The sequence below is a fragment of the Mytilus californianus genome, unplaced genomic scaffold, assembly GCF_021869535.1.
Source record: "Mytilus californianus isolate M0D057914Y unplaced genomic scaffold, xbMytCali1.0.p SCAF_11, whole genome shotgun sequence".
NCBI lineage: Eukaryota > Metazoa > Mollusca > Bivalvia > Mytilida > Mytilidae > Mytilus > Mytilus californianus.
The window spans coordinates 40,018,667-40,034,030 of record NW_026262593.1 but is presented as its reverse complement, the minus strand read 5'-3'; the positions used below and the strand labels follow the sequence as shown (position 1 = coordinate 40,034,030).

The window sequence follows — 15,364 nt, the reverse complement described above, 5'->3', positions numbered from 1 at the left end:
ATCTTCTTTTCTGTTTTTTATTTTAATTTTAGGACATTTTTCTCTGTACTTTTTATATTTTGGCCAATTATTCTCTTTTGTTTATAATTTAGCACCCTATTTATCTTTATTCAATAATTTTTTTGGTCTCTATTCTTTGATTTTTAATTTTATTCTCTATTCTTTAAATTCCATCCTGACCCTAATATAGATTCTGGCAACTTATATTACAATCCAATGTTCCATTCATTCAATGCAATTACTCCTGTTCAATTTATGTCAACAATTGATAAAAGGAGATGTATGGTACAAGTCAATGAGACTTAATGAACAAAATAACCAAATGATATCTTCAACAATAAAAATATGTCTATACAATTTAAATCTTCATTTGAATTTGAGAGAAACCAACATCTGCCATTCTCTAAATAATGAAAAAACATTACCTTGATATTTGTCATATATAGAAAATCACCAGCTAACTCAATAATATTTCAATCTTCTGACTTACATTTTCACTTTCAAAGGTTGAAAGGTAAACATGATAAAGAACTGCTGAAGGAGTAAAATGTTATAGCAAATCTTCAGAAGCATCTAAAATCTAGGAGACCATTTTAACTTTAGATGCAGCTCATTATTGAAAATATACTTAACAACACAAATAATTCACCACATTTAAGCATATAAAGGAGTATTACAATTTCTTGTTTTTGCTAGAAATTTGTGGAAATCTATTATATTTTAAGCTTAACCATGAAACTAATGCCAAGTTTACAAAGAAATTTTATTTTAGTGGCAACAATGAAGATTTCAACCACAAAAATAAAAAATCTAAAGTCTGAGATAAGTAAATTTCAAATTGATCATTAGGCAAGAATTCGAAGAAAACTGAAAATCAGGCATTTTCTTTGCTTTCAGTTTAAAAGATACACTCGACTTTAGTTTTTTCACAACAGATTGTGACTTGGATGGAGAGTTGTCTCATTGGCACTCATACCACATTTTCTTATATCTATTCACAAATCTGGCAGCAGTTTTTTTGGTTAAATTTGTTTATCAAAAATATAATTTTAGAAATTTTCATTTCTACAGAATTTGGTGCTTTTGTCTACATTGTGTCAAAATTTTAACTAATTTCAATCACTTTTATATGAAATAGAAATTAATATAGGTGGTGCGTTTCTTTTGATGTTGAGTTTACATACATATGTTTTTTATGGTGTATTACAGGTACCGGTATTACCTCCAGGGTGATTCTATCATCATGAAAGATTACACCAGGGATATGTATAATCCAGAAGCTGTTGCCCACTTAAGTTATTGGAAACGTTTCTTTACAAGGATGGAGACACATATTAGAGTAAATGGATGCTGATTTGTGAATTAATCATCATTTTACGATGAACTTTTGTGCCAAAGTTCTAATTTACATTGTTTATGTTTTGATATTATAACTTTTTTCTTAAAACATTGTATTTTATTGTTGAGATTTCTGTTGTTAATAAATGTATCACTGTTTTTTCATTATTTTGCATGATTGAATTACATGATGAAGGTAAACCCAGAAAAGTGCTCCAGACTCATGAAATTTGTAAATGTTGTTTTCATTTTTCACAGCACTTGGTCAATACAGGTGCTGATGGAATATACTGACATGATTTAAAGCAAACTTTTCTAAAATTGTTCATATATAGATTAAGAAATTGATAAGAAGCTATGGTTTTAACTCCCTCAGGCAAAGTTGCTTGACCTTAAATGGAATATTAAATTTGAGTATTATTTTTAGGTCTTTTTTTGGTCAAACAGTACTTGAGCTGTTTCAGTTTTTAAAAGAGCTTGGATTTAAAACATTTGACATTGAGAGTTGCTGGTGAAGGTAAATCCAGAAATGCAATTGAACGCACATAAATTATAGTGAGGTAATCTTATTTTTTCTTGCATGAGTTATTAGCAAAACGAGTTTGTTTTGGTTCTTTGAAACTATTTTCCCTCAAATTTACATTGACATTAGTTATCTTGAGGAGATAATCTTGTTTTCAAGATCCAAATGGTGCTGGTATCCATGAACAATTATTCCATCAGTTTTAAAGTAGAAACTAAAGTCAATGCCAAGATGCTTTTACCACAAAGAAAAATCTTAATTCTTCCAATCATATCAAAATGTACCTGTAAAAATGGGCAACTACTTCAGAGTTTTATCTGTATGTGACAGTACTGTGCAGTGTTTAAATAAACACAGAATTTGAAAATTGTGAAAAGTACGTTTTAAACTGAAATGCAATTTGAATTTTGAACAATCTTATAGTTTATAAAGATATTTTAAAATAAACAATCAATATCTTTAAGCATGAAGAAAAAATTGATTTGTCGGACTGACAGACGGACAGACAGACAGACAGACAGACGGACAGAGTGCAAACCTAAAGTCCCCTTCGACTTCGTCGGTAGGGGACTAAAAATTATCATTTGAGTAGTCGAGACCTAGTATAGCTGGTGGTCTTAGTAGTTCGTTTACTGTAATCACCAGCTTGTCAACACTGAGCTTGTGAGTTCGAGCACTGGCAGATGCATTCTACTCAGATCTTACTCGATTAGGATTACTAGTTTATCAGCCGAAGTTTGGTGGTGCTCTTGGGACACACCAACTTCCTCCATGATTAAAAGTTGTCAGCAACGATATAGGTAAGTGTGTTAAAGGTTGCGATAAACACTATCAATCAATCATCTATTTGAGAATGTTGACAGTAAGAAGTTAATCAGGTTTTACTTTGAATTGAAGTAGAGAGGGGGTCTCATTGGGGTGTTCTGATCCCGGATCCCGCTTACTGTTTTGTCAGATTCCCGTATTCCGCTTACACTATGTACGTAAGCAATTCCCATTTTTTCGTAATTTCCCGTGTCCCGCTATACTTCATTTCCCGTTTTCACGGCACAATAATTTGACTTTCACGTGTCACGCTTACAAAAAATCGGCAATCACGGGTCACGCTTAGACCCCAATGAGACCCACTAGAGAGAATAGGAACCATATTCTCATTCAGAAGTGCTGACATCAATACAGTATAATATAGACTAAAGAAAACAATATAACTTGTAACAGATAGTGTTTAAACAGTGAGAGGGAATAATCAGTTGTCTTTTGTTTCTCTATGTCATTGGTACCTGGCACGTGAATTTGACTTCAGTCTTAATTAATGATTACCAGTTATCAAGCCAATGTAAAAATTTGTTTGTAAATAGATATAAGAAGATGTGGTATGAGTGCCAATGAGACAACTCTCCATCCAAGTCAAAATTTATAAAAGTAAACCATTATAGGTCAAAGTACGGTCTTCAACACGGAGCCTTGGCTTACACCGAACAGTAAGCTATAAAGGGCCCCAAAAATTACTAGTGTAAAACCATTCAAACGGGAAAACCAACGGTCTAATCTATATAAAAAACGAGAAACGAGAAACACTTATGAACCACATCAACAAACGACAACTACTGAACATCAAATTCCTGACTTAGGACAGGTGCAAACAAATGCAGCGGGTTAATAGAACGTATAGCATCATAAGCTATTCAGTGAGCAAGTTCAAATCCAGGCCAAAGTAAGTATATGTAAGTTACTATTCCTTAATCACTAACCATAAAGCAAGTTTGATCAGAGTTTTCTCAGATATGATAGAATGTAAGGATACTTTTTGCATACAGTAATATCCTTTATATACTGTCATTTATTATTATTAAATCGAAAAAATGATGCAATTATCTTTGATGTTTCTGCAATATTACAGATTGAACTTTTAATATACAATGTAGAAAGCACATAAAATCGCCGAAAATAAAATCATAAAATCTGTATTTCAAATCCATACATTTTTCTTAAAAATATTTATGTTGTTGATACATAATTTCCGTGTCAATGATATAAAATAATAGTCGTATTTAGTCTATTAATCAATCTGTTATCCATTCGTATGATGTCTTTGAGCTTTTGATTTTGCCACTTGATTAGGTACTTTCCGTTTTGAATTTTCCGCGGAGTTCAGTATTTTGTGATTTTACTTTTTACTTAGTTGGTAGTGCAAAAAACGTCAAAAATCATCCACATCTCGTAAAACGACTTAGAAGAAACAACTCAAGAAAAAAAAAAAAACCCCGAACTCCAAAAAAAAAAAAAAAAGGAAAGTCCATGAAAACTGACAAAATCTAACGGTATCAACCAACAGAACGAGTGAATCACAAATTTGCATTTTGGTACACACATATCCCGAAGAAAATGGTGAGTTAAACATGGTTTAACAGTCAGGTGGACCTATATATGACAGTTGCTTATGGTGCCGTTAAATTAACAAAATGAAGTGAGCAATCCAAACAAACATAATAGGTTAATATGACAATAATTGGGATGCAGCAGCCAAAAACTGTGCCAACATACATCACAGACCTATAACACAATTGACTCAAAAGTTCAAACAAACATACGTACGGTGACTATAGTTGTTAACTGAGGTTGTTAATTTCTGTGTCATTTGGTCTCATGTGGAAAGTTGTCGTATTGGCAATTATACCACATCTTCTTATTTTCAAACAAATGAATTTAACAAAGACGCCAATATATAGCAAAAATATCAAACTCCAAGGAAAATTTAAAACGGAAATTCATTTATCGGATGGCAAAATCAAATGATAAAACACTTCAGACGAATGGAATACAACTCATATTCCTGACTTGGTAAAGACATTTCCTCATTTAGAAAATGGTGGATTAAACCTGGTTTTAGAATTCAGCTAAACCTCTCACTTGTATGACAGTCGCATAGAATTCCAATTTTGTGCGTTTTTATTTTAGTTTTCATTATTTTAGTTTTCATTAATTTTGGAATTTACCTTTTATATCTATTACTGTTTCACAAATGTGCCTTCTTTTCTATTTTAAGATTACGTCCTAATATAAACAAAGCGGTTTTTTTTTCATATTGGAAAACCTAGTTTTCATTAATTTTAGAACTTACCTTTATATCAATTGCTATTTCACAAATGTGCCTTCTTTTCTATTTTAAGATTACGTCCTAATATAAACAATGCGGTTTTTTTCATATTGGGAAACCCAGTTTTCATTAATTTTGGAATTTCCCTTATATATTATACTTTTTGTAGTATATTTAGAAGCAAAATAGTTTTAGATGTTTGAAGTTTCTTAAGCCTGTAGGACGTACTTGTGAAATATCGATTTGTAAACGGTAAATATTCATTCAGTTAAAAATATTTTAATGACGGTTTGACTGAGTATATGTTTCGCATAATATATGTTTTACATGGAACAAAAACTAAAATGATGTTTTTTCCTTCTTCATAAAACAGTTTCCTGGCACATAAAGCCCATTAAAATTTATTCTTAATAACAGTAATTTACGATATTATTTTTTTTCTACACGAGATGCGCATTTCAACAATAAGTGTATCTTTCATAATGCTCGATGCCAAAATTTTGTAAACCCAAAACTGATTAAAAAATGAAGATCTAGCTTATAAACGAAAAAGGACAAAAAGTGTAGTCAAAGCCTGGCAAAGATAAGTTTTGCAAATATAAAAGATATTAAACAGAAAATTCCATGGGAGATATATAAAGGCAACAGTAGTATACCGCTGTTCATAATACCGTTTCCAAAATTTTGCAAATATAAAATAGATTGTTTTGAGAGATTTTTAAGAAATATTAGATAAGTGGGACAACTTATGCATGTAGTGATATAAGTAATATACCCAAATATTTCGAAATTATCCACTTGTTTTATTTTTAATACCTCCACCATAGCGGAGGGGGCATTAAGTTTTACCTTGTCCGTCTGTACGTCCGTACGTCCGTATGTCCCAAAGTTGTTTTCCGTTCTCTAACTTTTATTTTGCCTCAACCAAATGTTATGAAACTTATAGACAATGCTTATTACCACATAACACAGATCATGTTTGAAATTTAGTGGCGTCACTTTAACCATCTAGAGTTATGCCCATTTACAAATGGAAAAATTGCTGAGTTTTTCGTTTCCGTTCTCTAACTTTAGTTTGCCTCCACTAAATGTTGGGAAACTTGTACACAATACTTATTACCACAAAATACAGATCAAGTATTAATTTTGGCGGTGTCACTCTTACTGTTCTAGAATTATGCCCCTTTACAAATGGAAAAAATTGCTGAATTTTTCGTTTTTGTTCTCTTACTTTAGTTTGCCTCAGCCAAATGTTATGAAACTTATTAACAATAATATTGCTACAAAACTCAGACCAAGTACATATTTGGATATCATCACTTTTACGTTCTTCAGTTTTGTCCCTTTATAACTTTATATGATATGCAAGCAAGGGCATCATCTGTGTCCCATGAACACATTCCTTCTTCATTTTTATAGAAAACAAAACTTCAATCACAGTAGGAGTCGTAAAACGTCGAATTGTTCAATACTCAATATTATCATGTAGCAAACTTTACGGCTTAATAATGTCATATGCAAATGATGTAAAATCTTCATTAAAATATAACTTCCAAATCGTCCTATTTTATCAATAAGATTTTCCCTTTCTCTTAGGCACCGCCGACCATTCATCTTTAATGCGCGTTGCTTGGTGGAGTTGACTTGTTTTTTTTTTTCTCTCGAGACAAATATATCTTTTCAACTCTAACAATACAGGACCAAAAAGAAAAAATAACAAAAATACCGAACTCCGAGGAATATTCAAAACGAAAAGTCCGTAGTCAAATGGCAAAATCAAAAACACATCAAACGAATGGATAACAACTGTCATATTCCTGACTTGTTACAGGCATTTTCTTATGTAGAAAATGGTGGATTAAACCTAGTTTTATAGCTAGCTAAATCTGTTTTCAAATCCGTTTTTTGTAAATATATCGATTAGAAGTAATTTTTGTCCTCTTCCTTTTACAACAATCAAATGAGGTAGGATCAATTTTCTAATTTTCTTGCATAACCACATACTTTCGACTGATTTTCTCTATTTTGAAAATTTAAGGTATCTTATACTTTAAGTTAAGGAAATTTGAGAAGTTTTCTTAGTTTAAAGGATTTTATGCATACTACTTAAGTTTTATGGGCGTCATAAACCAAATAATATTTTACGAAGGAAATACTTAGTTTAAGATGCTTTACGCATTCTCAAGTAAAACGGACGGAGTATCCTAAATTTAAGTGGTTACTAAGGAAAATCCTAACTTAAGTAGCTTTAAACATACGGGCCCGGATATAATCCATTGTGTGGTTCCATTTTTATTTGTGTAAATAAACAGATAATAAATAAATCATTGCTTTTCAATTATTTTATTCATGTCAAGTCAATGCATTCTTCTAATCATTTAGAGGGGCATTAGCTACGAGATATAGAAGAAATTAAAATAATATTTTTCTTTGTTCAATAATTAATGATAGCGAAATAATGAAATAATAGTTCGCTTTTAATAGGCAGTTTAGTTCAATTTATGTCAAAATAAGCTAAGAAACATTGGAAGCGAATTAATCACTTGACTTGGAATCGAATAATTGATCTCATTGAATCCGTATTCATGTGACCATCAATTTAACCCATTAGCTGGAGATTAAATACGCATGTGTTAGTCGTGTCCAGCCATAAAAAGGAAAAGAATGTCAATATTTAAATGAAACAAAGGTGAACCATTTCGTTGACTGATTCGATCCAATAACATGAATAACTATCATTCTTATACAGATAAAACGATGATTAAATTATTTTCCTAACCTATAACATGAAATCAAATAGACCTAGAAAAATCCAATTGCACGTGGTCGGAATTTATTTTTATATATATATGTTTATGTTAATAAGTCTAAATTGAAAACAACGTTCAAACCTATGATTGCGTTGGATAAAAACCGCAATTTTTATACGTGTGCATGCAAAACAAATTTCTAAATACAGCACAAACAACATTTTCCAAAAGACCAAAAAAGTGAAAAAAGTATATTTTAACAAAACCCTGCTGAGTTTAAGAACATCAGTTGTTCGACCTGCTAGTCAAATGCGTTTTGTTAAAATATACTTTTTCACTTATATGTTTATGTTTATATGTTTCTATATTTATACAAGTTTGAATCCCAGTTCCTCTGAATGAGGAATTTAATGTTTCTCTTGGAACTTGTTCAATATTCACCCGCTCTTTTATGTACAGAAACATGGCACATTATCCAATCCAACTAACTAGGCGAAAAACCTACCATAACAATTTTCTTTAACAATATGATTAATGGATAACACGCTTATGTGCTAACTAACAAGACAAGAACAAAAAGATGTATATAGACAAATATAGACAAAAATGAAATTACTTATTTCAATACACATTTTACCCAAAAAATGCAACCGAGAAAGATACATGGAGATCCATCACAGATTATTATAAAAACATTGTCAATACTGACATAACAAACCCGCATTGTGATTTTGAGGATTAATTTAAAAAAAAACCGCTATGTATCAAAAGCAAAAATGTCATAAAATACTCGTACTCTGACAAAGAATCAAACATCTGTTATTGGCAGTTTTCACATAAATACAACAAAAGAGCAACTTAGAGACGACACGCACATAAGCTGGTCTGGTTTATATTTTCCACTGCACCCTAAATTAACGATGGTATTTGGTCTCAACTTTACGACAAATGATTTTCCAATGCTAAGATTTCCATTTATATATAACAGCATTTCAGCAGCACCTGCATATTGAGTATATACAATGCAGCCAACAACTTGCAACCAGCAGTAAGGCACATCCACTATACTAGAACATTTACGTCATTTTTGTTTGTTTTGTGAATGAATACTATATAGATATTTATTTTTAACCCAAACTAAACAGGGAAATGTCGTGGTCTTTTGAAGAAAAATGTAGGAGCAATTTATTAGAAACTTTCCCCCACCGCAAATGTAGAATTATCCCTCAGATAGACAAAAGATAGTTCTTTGTAACTGCCAAAAGAGATATTACTATTTTTACCATTAAACCATATGAACAAAATTGGTATGACATCGGAGATAAATGCGTTCAATGATATATTTTTTTCAAATTTTGAATAATCCAATATTTATCAATTCTAGTCAGATTCTGATATGATTTTACCATTGTGTCACAAATGTTGACATAAAAAGCATCGTAGGGCATACAAATAAGGAAGAGAAAATATTTTGAACATTTAATACCTAGAAAATATAATAGTTGTGCTTACACCAGATATACTAATACAAAAAGAGGATCTGTTTATTCTTGCAATGAATCCTTTATCGTTTATTTTGTCTGTGGCAGCCGATGAACAATATGGTCCCTCACTACCCACACTTTCTCATGATAAAGTTTACAATAGTTACATATAGCCTTCCTGCATGTTTTACACCAATACGTGGCTCCACTGTGATCGATACACAATTGACATTTATTTGTATACCTCGGAAATGACATTTTCCGTTCTAGCATGGTTTGTTCTAAATATAAAAAAAAACAAGGTTAAGGTGAAAAGAGATATATAATGCATTATGTATTTACATTAAAAAACTGAAATTATATATTGGAGAAACAAGACTTTTCAAGAGTTACTTTATTTCTTCACTAACAATAGTTTACTTTTATTTTTTTCAATATATTCGCTGAAGCGTGCATATTAAAAAAGAAACAAATCTTGAGTAATGAAATGTTGCAACAGATGCAGAATCAATAATTACCTGTAGTCAAACTTATTGATTTTAAACCATAATTGATATTATGTGTTAATTGCTCTAAAAATAATTTTTTTCATTTTCAGAAATGGTTGAATTTTCTTAATCCTCAAAATTTTATACAGTTCCTAAACACATTTTTTCCCGAAAATTATTTGTTGAGACCAAAACTGTTATAATAGATTGAAATGAACTGTATTCAAATGACACCCACTTTCGTTGGCTAAGTGTAGGCCAAAGTACAAAGCAGGCCGGACAGTTTCTGAAGTATTTTTCATCGAAATTTTAACAGAATGTATACGATAACAAACTCAGCATTTTTCCAACTTCCAATGACACCAATTCATCTTTTAAGAATGATGATAGCTTCATTCCATTTTCCCGGAGAAACCTATGCATGAGATATACGTTATATAGATACAATGAATAAGCGTTGATTCTTGAAAAAAGAAACCATGAGCCCGGAGGGCGAATGGTTTGTTTTTCGTGAATCAACGCTTATCCATTGTATCTATAACTTAAACTATTGTGTTAATGTCTTTTCAAAATTAAAGCCTTTTCTTAATTAGAAGGTATTGTAAGTGAGTTTAAATAACCATGGTATCATGTTCAACGATGCATTACTAAATATAAGATCACAACTAATTGGTTAGAAAAATACAAATATAACACAACACGTCTGCCTTTATATTACCAGGCATCTGAATATTAACTGTGTTTACAAAATAAAACATATTCGATCTTATTTCTAATAAAATTGAAAATGGAAATGGGGAATGTGTCAAAGAGACAACAACCTGACCAAAGAGCATATATAAAGTATATATAAGAAGTGTGTTACCGAAATTTCTAGCAAGAAGCCTAATTCTAGGCGATTTACTCGCACAGGAATTTGCGAATAAACATTTGGAAAATTATGTAGTAAAATAGACGAAGTCTTACTATATTTATAATACAAAAATGGACAAATTGAATGTAATCATTTTCGTTTCAAATATGTAAAATAGCCAATAATAATCCAAAAATAAACGATAAAACTTGCTATTATTACAAAAATATCCACAATAACATACAAAATAAGAAAAAAAACCAGAAAAACTAAAGAATAGGGACAACAAAGAGAATACAGGGATTTGAACCTAAACCGACAAGTCCCTACCTTTAACTTGACTCTTTAACTCATTGATCTTAACCATGCTAACCTCGCGGCAACCAACATATACTATACGAGTGCCTATTATGTATATATATAAAGGTACAAGCCCTGTGTGTCCGTTGTACTGATGTATATCATATGTTCATTTATATATATAAAATATACATATAAATTGTAACCAATTGGTAGCCGAGAGGTTTCGTCGATGTGTTGATGTCAGTCACACATAACAGATTTTAAGGACGGGTTCGATTCCCAGTGAAGGCATATAAAAAATACAAAAAATAAAGGTAGGTTTCTAAATTAATTCCATTAGTGAACAGAAATCAGTAAATTAGCTAATTCAAACTTAATGAAATTAGGCACACAAAGGAAACAATTGAATATAATTTGGTGAATCCATTTCAGCGACAGATTTAGAAAGCGTTGATTCTAGAAAAAGAATCCACGGTAAATGAATAGGCTAACGTCACGACAATGGTTTAAATCGTATGAATGCATAAATTAGTCGGCGTAAAGGAAGGCTTATTGACTCTCAGGTGACTGTAATAAAATATTTACCATTGAAATATCAAAACGCCAAAAAGGTTGTGACCACATCGGAAAAGAATACTGTACACGTTATTCCATTTTCAGCATCCTTATTGCCTTACGCTAAATATGACAAAACAATGTAAAGAATACTGATTCGAAAACATTAATGACATTGTTCAAATTCGAAACAATATCAAAACTTGAATTATTTTAATCATCCCCAAACACTACTTCTCATCATCAGAAAAAGTTTATTTGTGGTAACCGTTTTTGCTGCTTTTTATTCTAACGGTAGAGTTAAGATAAAGTCATGTGTCGAAACTGATAATGGCGGATCGAACAAGAACAGTTTTGCCTCAAAATTATCGCTGGACTACTGATTTTTCGGTACGTTATACACAATTGAGTATCTACATCATGTGATCAATGTGAATTGTATGTTCAATTCTTCCACATACTTCGTAAAATTGACAAAAGACCTCAAATTTTCATTTTTTCGACAAAAGATTATTAGTCCGTTTCGTCTGTCGATATTTTGCTTGAAATCCGAAATGAATTCAGGTAGGCGGCCACTTACCAGATGCAATGCCATGAGCGGCGTCAGACCTTTAATGGCAGTAGAAATGTCCGTTATCAAAAGATTTAACAAATTTCTTTCGATTTCTATCATAATGGTATAATTTATGATTTACAAAGTCACACACTGTATTTTCCAAAAATCAGTTTGAGTCAGTTCAGTCAGGCTATCCCAAAAACCTCCGAATCACAATGCTTTTTTGGAAAAATTTTTATAACTTTTACTGTTTTGATTTCTATTGGTATTTTGAATATGGTGGTCTCAGTTTGACCTGCTAATCCTTTCGACGCACGATTTGAATTTTATTGTGAAATCGTTCACCATGGTTTTAGAACAGATCTCCATGCAACAAATCTCTTATCGTAAAGATTTAAAAGTAGTCCTCGGACAAATCTGTGACGATCTCGGGACGCTGCGCAAATATAAATTTTCATCAGTTCGTTGTATTGTTCTTTTATGTACAGAGCGCCTATGATGTTAACACCGATAAAAAGGGATAAAAGTCTTGAGACAGCAATGAAAGATAAGATACCATTTCACGCAATCCTGATATCTTAATACCTTGTGGTACAATTTCATAGAGATCCATAGACTTATACTCAAGTTATTGTCCGGAAATCCGAAAATTGTTGTTGTTTGTCCCTAATTCCTCAAGGGTTTGGGCCATAACACCCAAAATCATTCACAACTTTCCGTTTTTGGTATGGAACCTTGTGATACAATTTCAAAGAGAGCCATATAGTTATATTTGATTTCTTGTCTGGAAACCAAATGTGGTAGGACGACGTCGACGACGACGATGATGGCGACGATTTCGCCAGTCAATCTATTATATGGCCGCCAAAACTTTTCGGTCGTATAATAACCTGACAGAAATGTGAGAGCGCCGATTAAATAAAAAATGGACAAAAAATATTGCCAAACCAAGACCAGGAATCAAAATAGTAAAACTATTGCATATACATTACACTACAAATCAAACAATACAAAAACATTGAAAATAACTAAAATACAGTACTTACTTTTTTCGTCTCCTCTATTTCACAAAGTAATAATCTTATTCATTTCGTAATGTGTATAAATAGAACCTTTGCAACAGAAATAAAAATAAATGTTTAGAAATTTACCTGAACTGCTGTGCTTTAAATAGCAAGTTATTTATGATAATAGGCAATACAGTTTATGCCTGTTTAAATTTAGATGTCCAATCGTTTCAATAGCTGCACTTTTACCAAGGAGCTGCAAAGCGTTCAGACCTTCGATTACTGCTGCAAAAGTTCAAATAACATTTATAAGGTAAGAGAGCAATCGTGTAATGTGACAATAAAATTAGAGGGTGGCAAGGTGACGGGTTTCTAAAAAAAGGGTAGAAGAAACTATATATATTTTTTAAATTAAATGCATTACCTTTTTATGCACTGCGATAAATATAAATATGGGATCTTTTCTGAAAAAAACAATTTGAACAACTGTATTAAATCTTTGACTTACCAAAGACTCAATCATCATGGTATGTTGTTTCAATTTCAACTATTTAACAAAATGATTGCCCTAACTACAGGCAGGGCAAAATTTACGAAGTATTTCAAAAGACAGTTTGTAAAGAAGATCGATTGTCTAAATGATTCATCATAAACATGTGAGTTAAGTGTAAAAATTGTGGGAAGTGCCAATAAAAGATCGCTATTTTATATTGAGGTTTTCCAATTAAGTTAACTAAATCACATTTAAACCTAAAACATGAAACAGATAAAAATCATTTCGTAAAGTTTTCTTTTCCAACAAATTTCTACGTGGGCAATATCGTCCATCATAGAATTAAAAACAAAATAACTCCCTTCCTTAAAGATCAGTCTGTACCCATCATTCTAAGACCTACACCAAATCAATTACGGCTTAACTTTCAATAACAAAAACGTGTTGAAGGATCTCAATATTGTGTTATCTAAAATATCGCGAGTCTTAATTCATCAATCAGAAACAAAAATTCAAAATATTTACGAATGCAGTCTAGGATTATGCCAAACAATGTGATAATTGCAAAAAAAAAAAACAACATGTAGATACTCTTTTTCAATTGGAGGCTGTTGATTCAAATTAGAATAAAAAAATGAATGGATTTATGAATAACCATACTATCTTTTAAGACCAATATGTTGCTAAGAACTGTCTTCGCTGTTTTAAAATTATGTTGCTATCCCCGCACACTGTGGGTCTGTCTGTAGTTCACCTTACATAAAGCGATTGAAAGTTAATTTATGGATATTGATAATTGACAGGAAACTCATCATATACCCCACAACACTTACCAATGATAAAACCATAACTAATCATAGATCTGTTCTATTTTCCTTTAAAATTTCCCCTAATGAGGAACTAATGAGGATACCTAATTACATATTTGTCCTTATAAAAAGTGTTATATTGTGCTCCACAAACTATTAACATCAATTTTATCAGCAATCAAAGCCATCTTAGTCGCTTTCCTCTTGCAATGGTATTTAAATATTTGACCTTTCTATCCTTTACACACGTATTTCCCATTTGAAATACAGGACAAATTTAAAGTGAAAGAATTGATCCATAAAAAAGATGACCAACGTAGATACAATCATCTTGTTTTAGGGAGAGATAGATAAATGATACTCTGTAAAATACCACTTTGGTTCAAACAGTTATCTGAAACTGACATTATCAAGATTTATAGATTGACAACAAACGTGTTACGTTTAGAGGACTTTGTTATGGAAACCAACTTTGTTCCTCTTTTTATCGATTTTATGAGGTAGACTTTATAGAGGAACTTCTTGTGAAAAATGATAAGAAGTTAGCATACTCTTTTAACTTCACATCCCGCAATATAGATGATGTCGTCTGGCTAAATGACTAAAAGTTTGTTGAATGCACCTGTCCCATCGAACTTGGAATAAAAGATTTAACAAATACAGTTGAGTCTACCTCATATCTCGTTTGTTTACATTCTTTTATTACGGCTTTCTCCTCCAACTTGCGATGTGCGGTTGCCGAAATCCTCGTAGATGAAGGACAATGCATACGAGAAAATATCGACGAATTAGTGTACGGGAAGACATTGTTGAAATAGCAGTACATTTATGAAGATTTTGGTAATTTCAAGGATTTTCATTTATAAGAAAGTTCACGTACACTTGATTCTATTGTATAACTTAGCTATTCTAGTATATAAAACATATTAAACTTTTCTTAAACTTGATGTTTCATATGACATGAAGAGAAACATTGAAGTATATTCAAAATAGGATTACTTCAGTCTTATCGGCTTTATATACCTATATGGAGTTATTTCCTTCCAGAACGACAGGTCATTAGATTGAAGAAACAACCTGGACGATACGAAGTTTCAATGAAATGTGC

At 31.6% G+C, this 15,364-nt stretch overlaps 1 protein-coding gene and 1 long non-coding RNA gene across 2 annotated transcripts in view; one reads left to right on the top strand and one right to left on the bottom strand.

Moving 5' to 3' along the window:
• LOC127720067 (complement C3-like) overlaps positions 1-1,497 on the top strand; it is a 76,785-nt gene extending 75,288 nt beyond the window's left edge. Inside the window, exon 39 of the mRNA XM_052226463.1 lies at positions 1,210-1,497. Within this exon, the coding sequence (XP_052082423.1) occupies positions 1,210-1,354 (145 nt within the window). The 3' untranslated portion in view covers positions 1,355-1,497. The remainder of the gene's footprint in view (positions 1-1,209) is intronic.
• A 7,678-nt stretch (positions 1,498-9,175) lies between these two features.
• LOC127720094 (uncharacterized) lies at positions 9,176-13,103 on the bottom strand. Its single transcript, XR_007990612.1, has 2 exons — positions 12,994-13,103; positions 9,176-9,473 (listed from the first exon to the last, which is right to left on the bottom strand). It is a non-coding gene; the product is annotated as an uncharacterized LOC127720094 (long non-coding RNA).
• Positions 13,104-15,364: the final 2,261 nt, after the last annotated feature.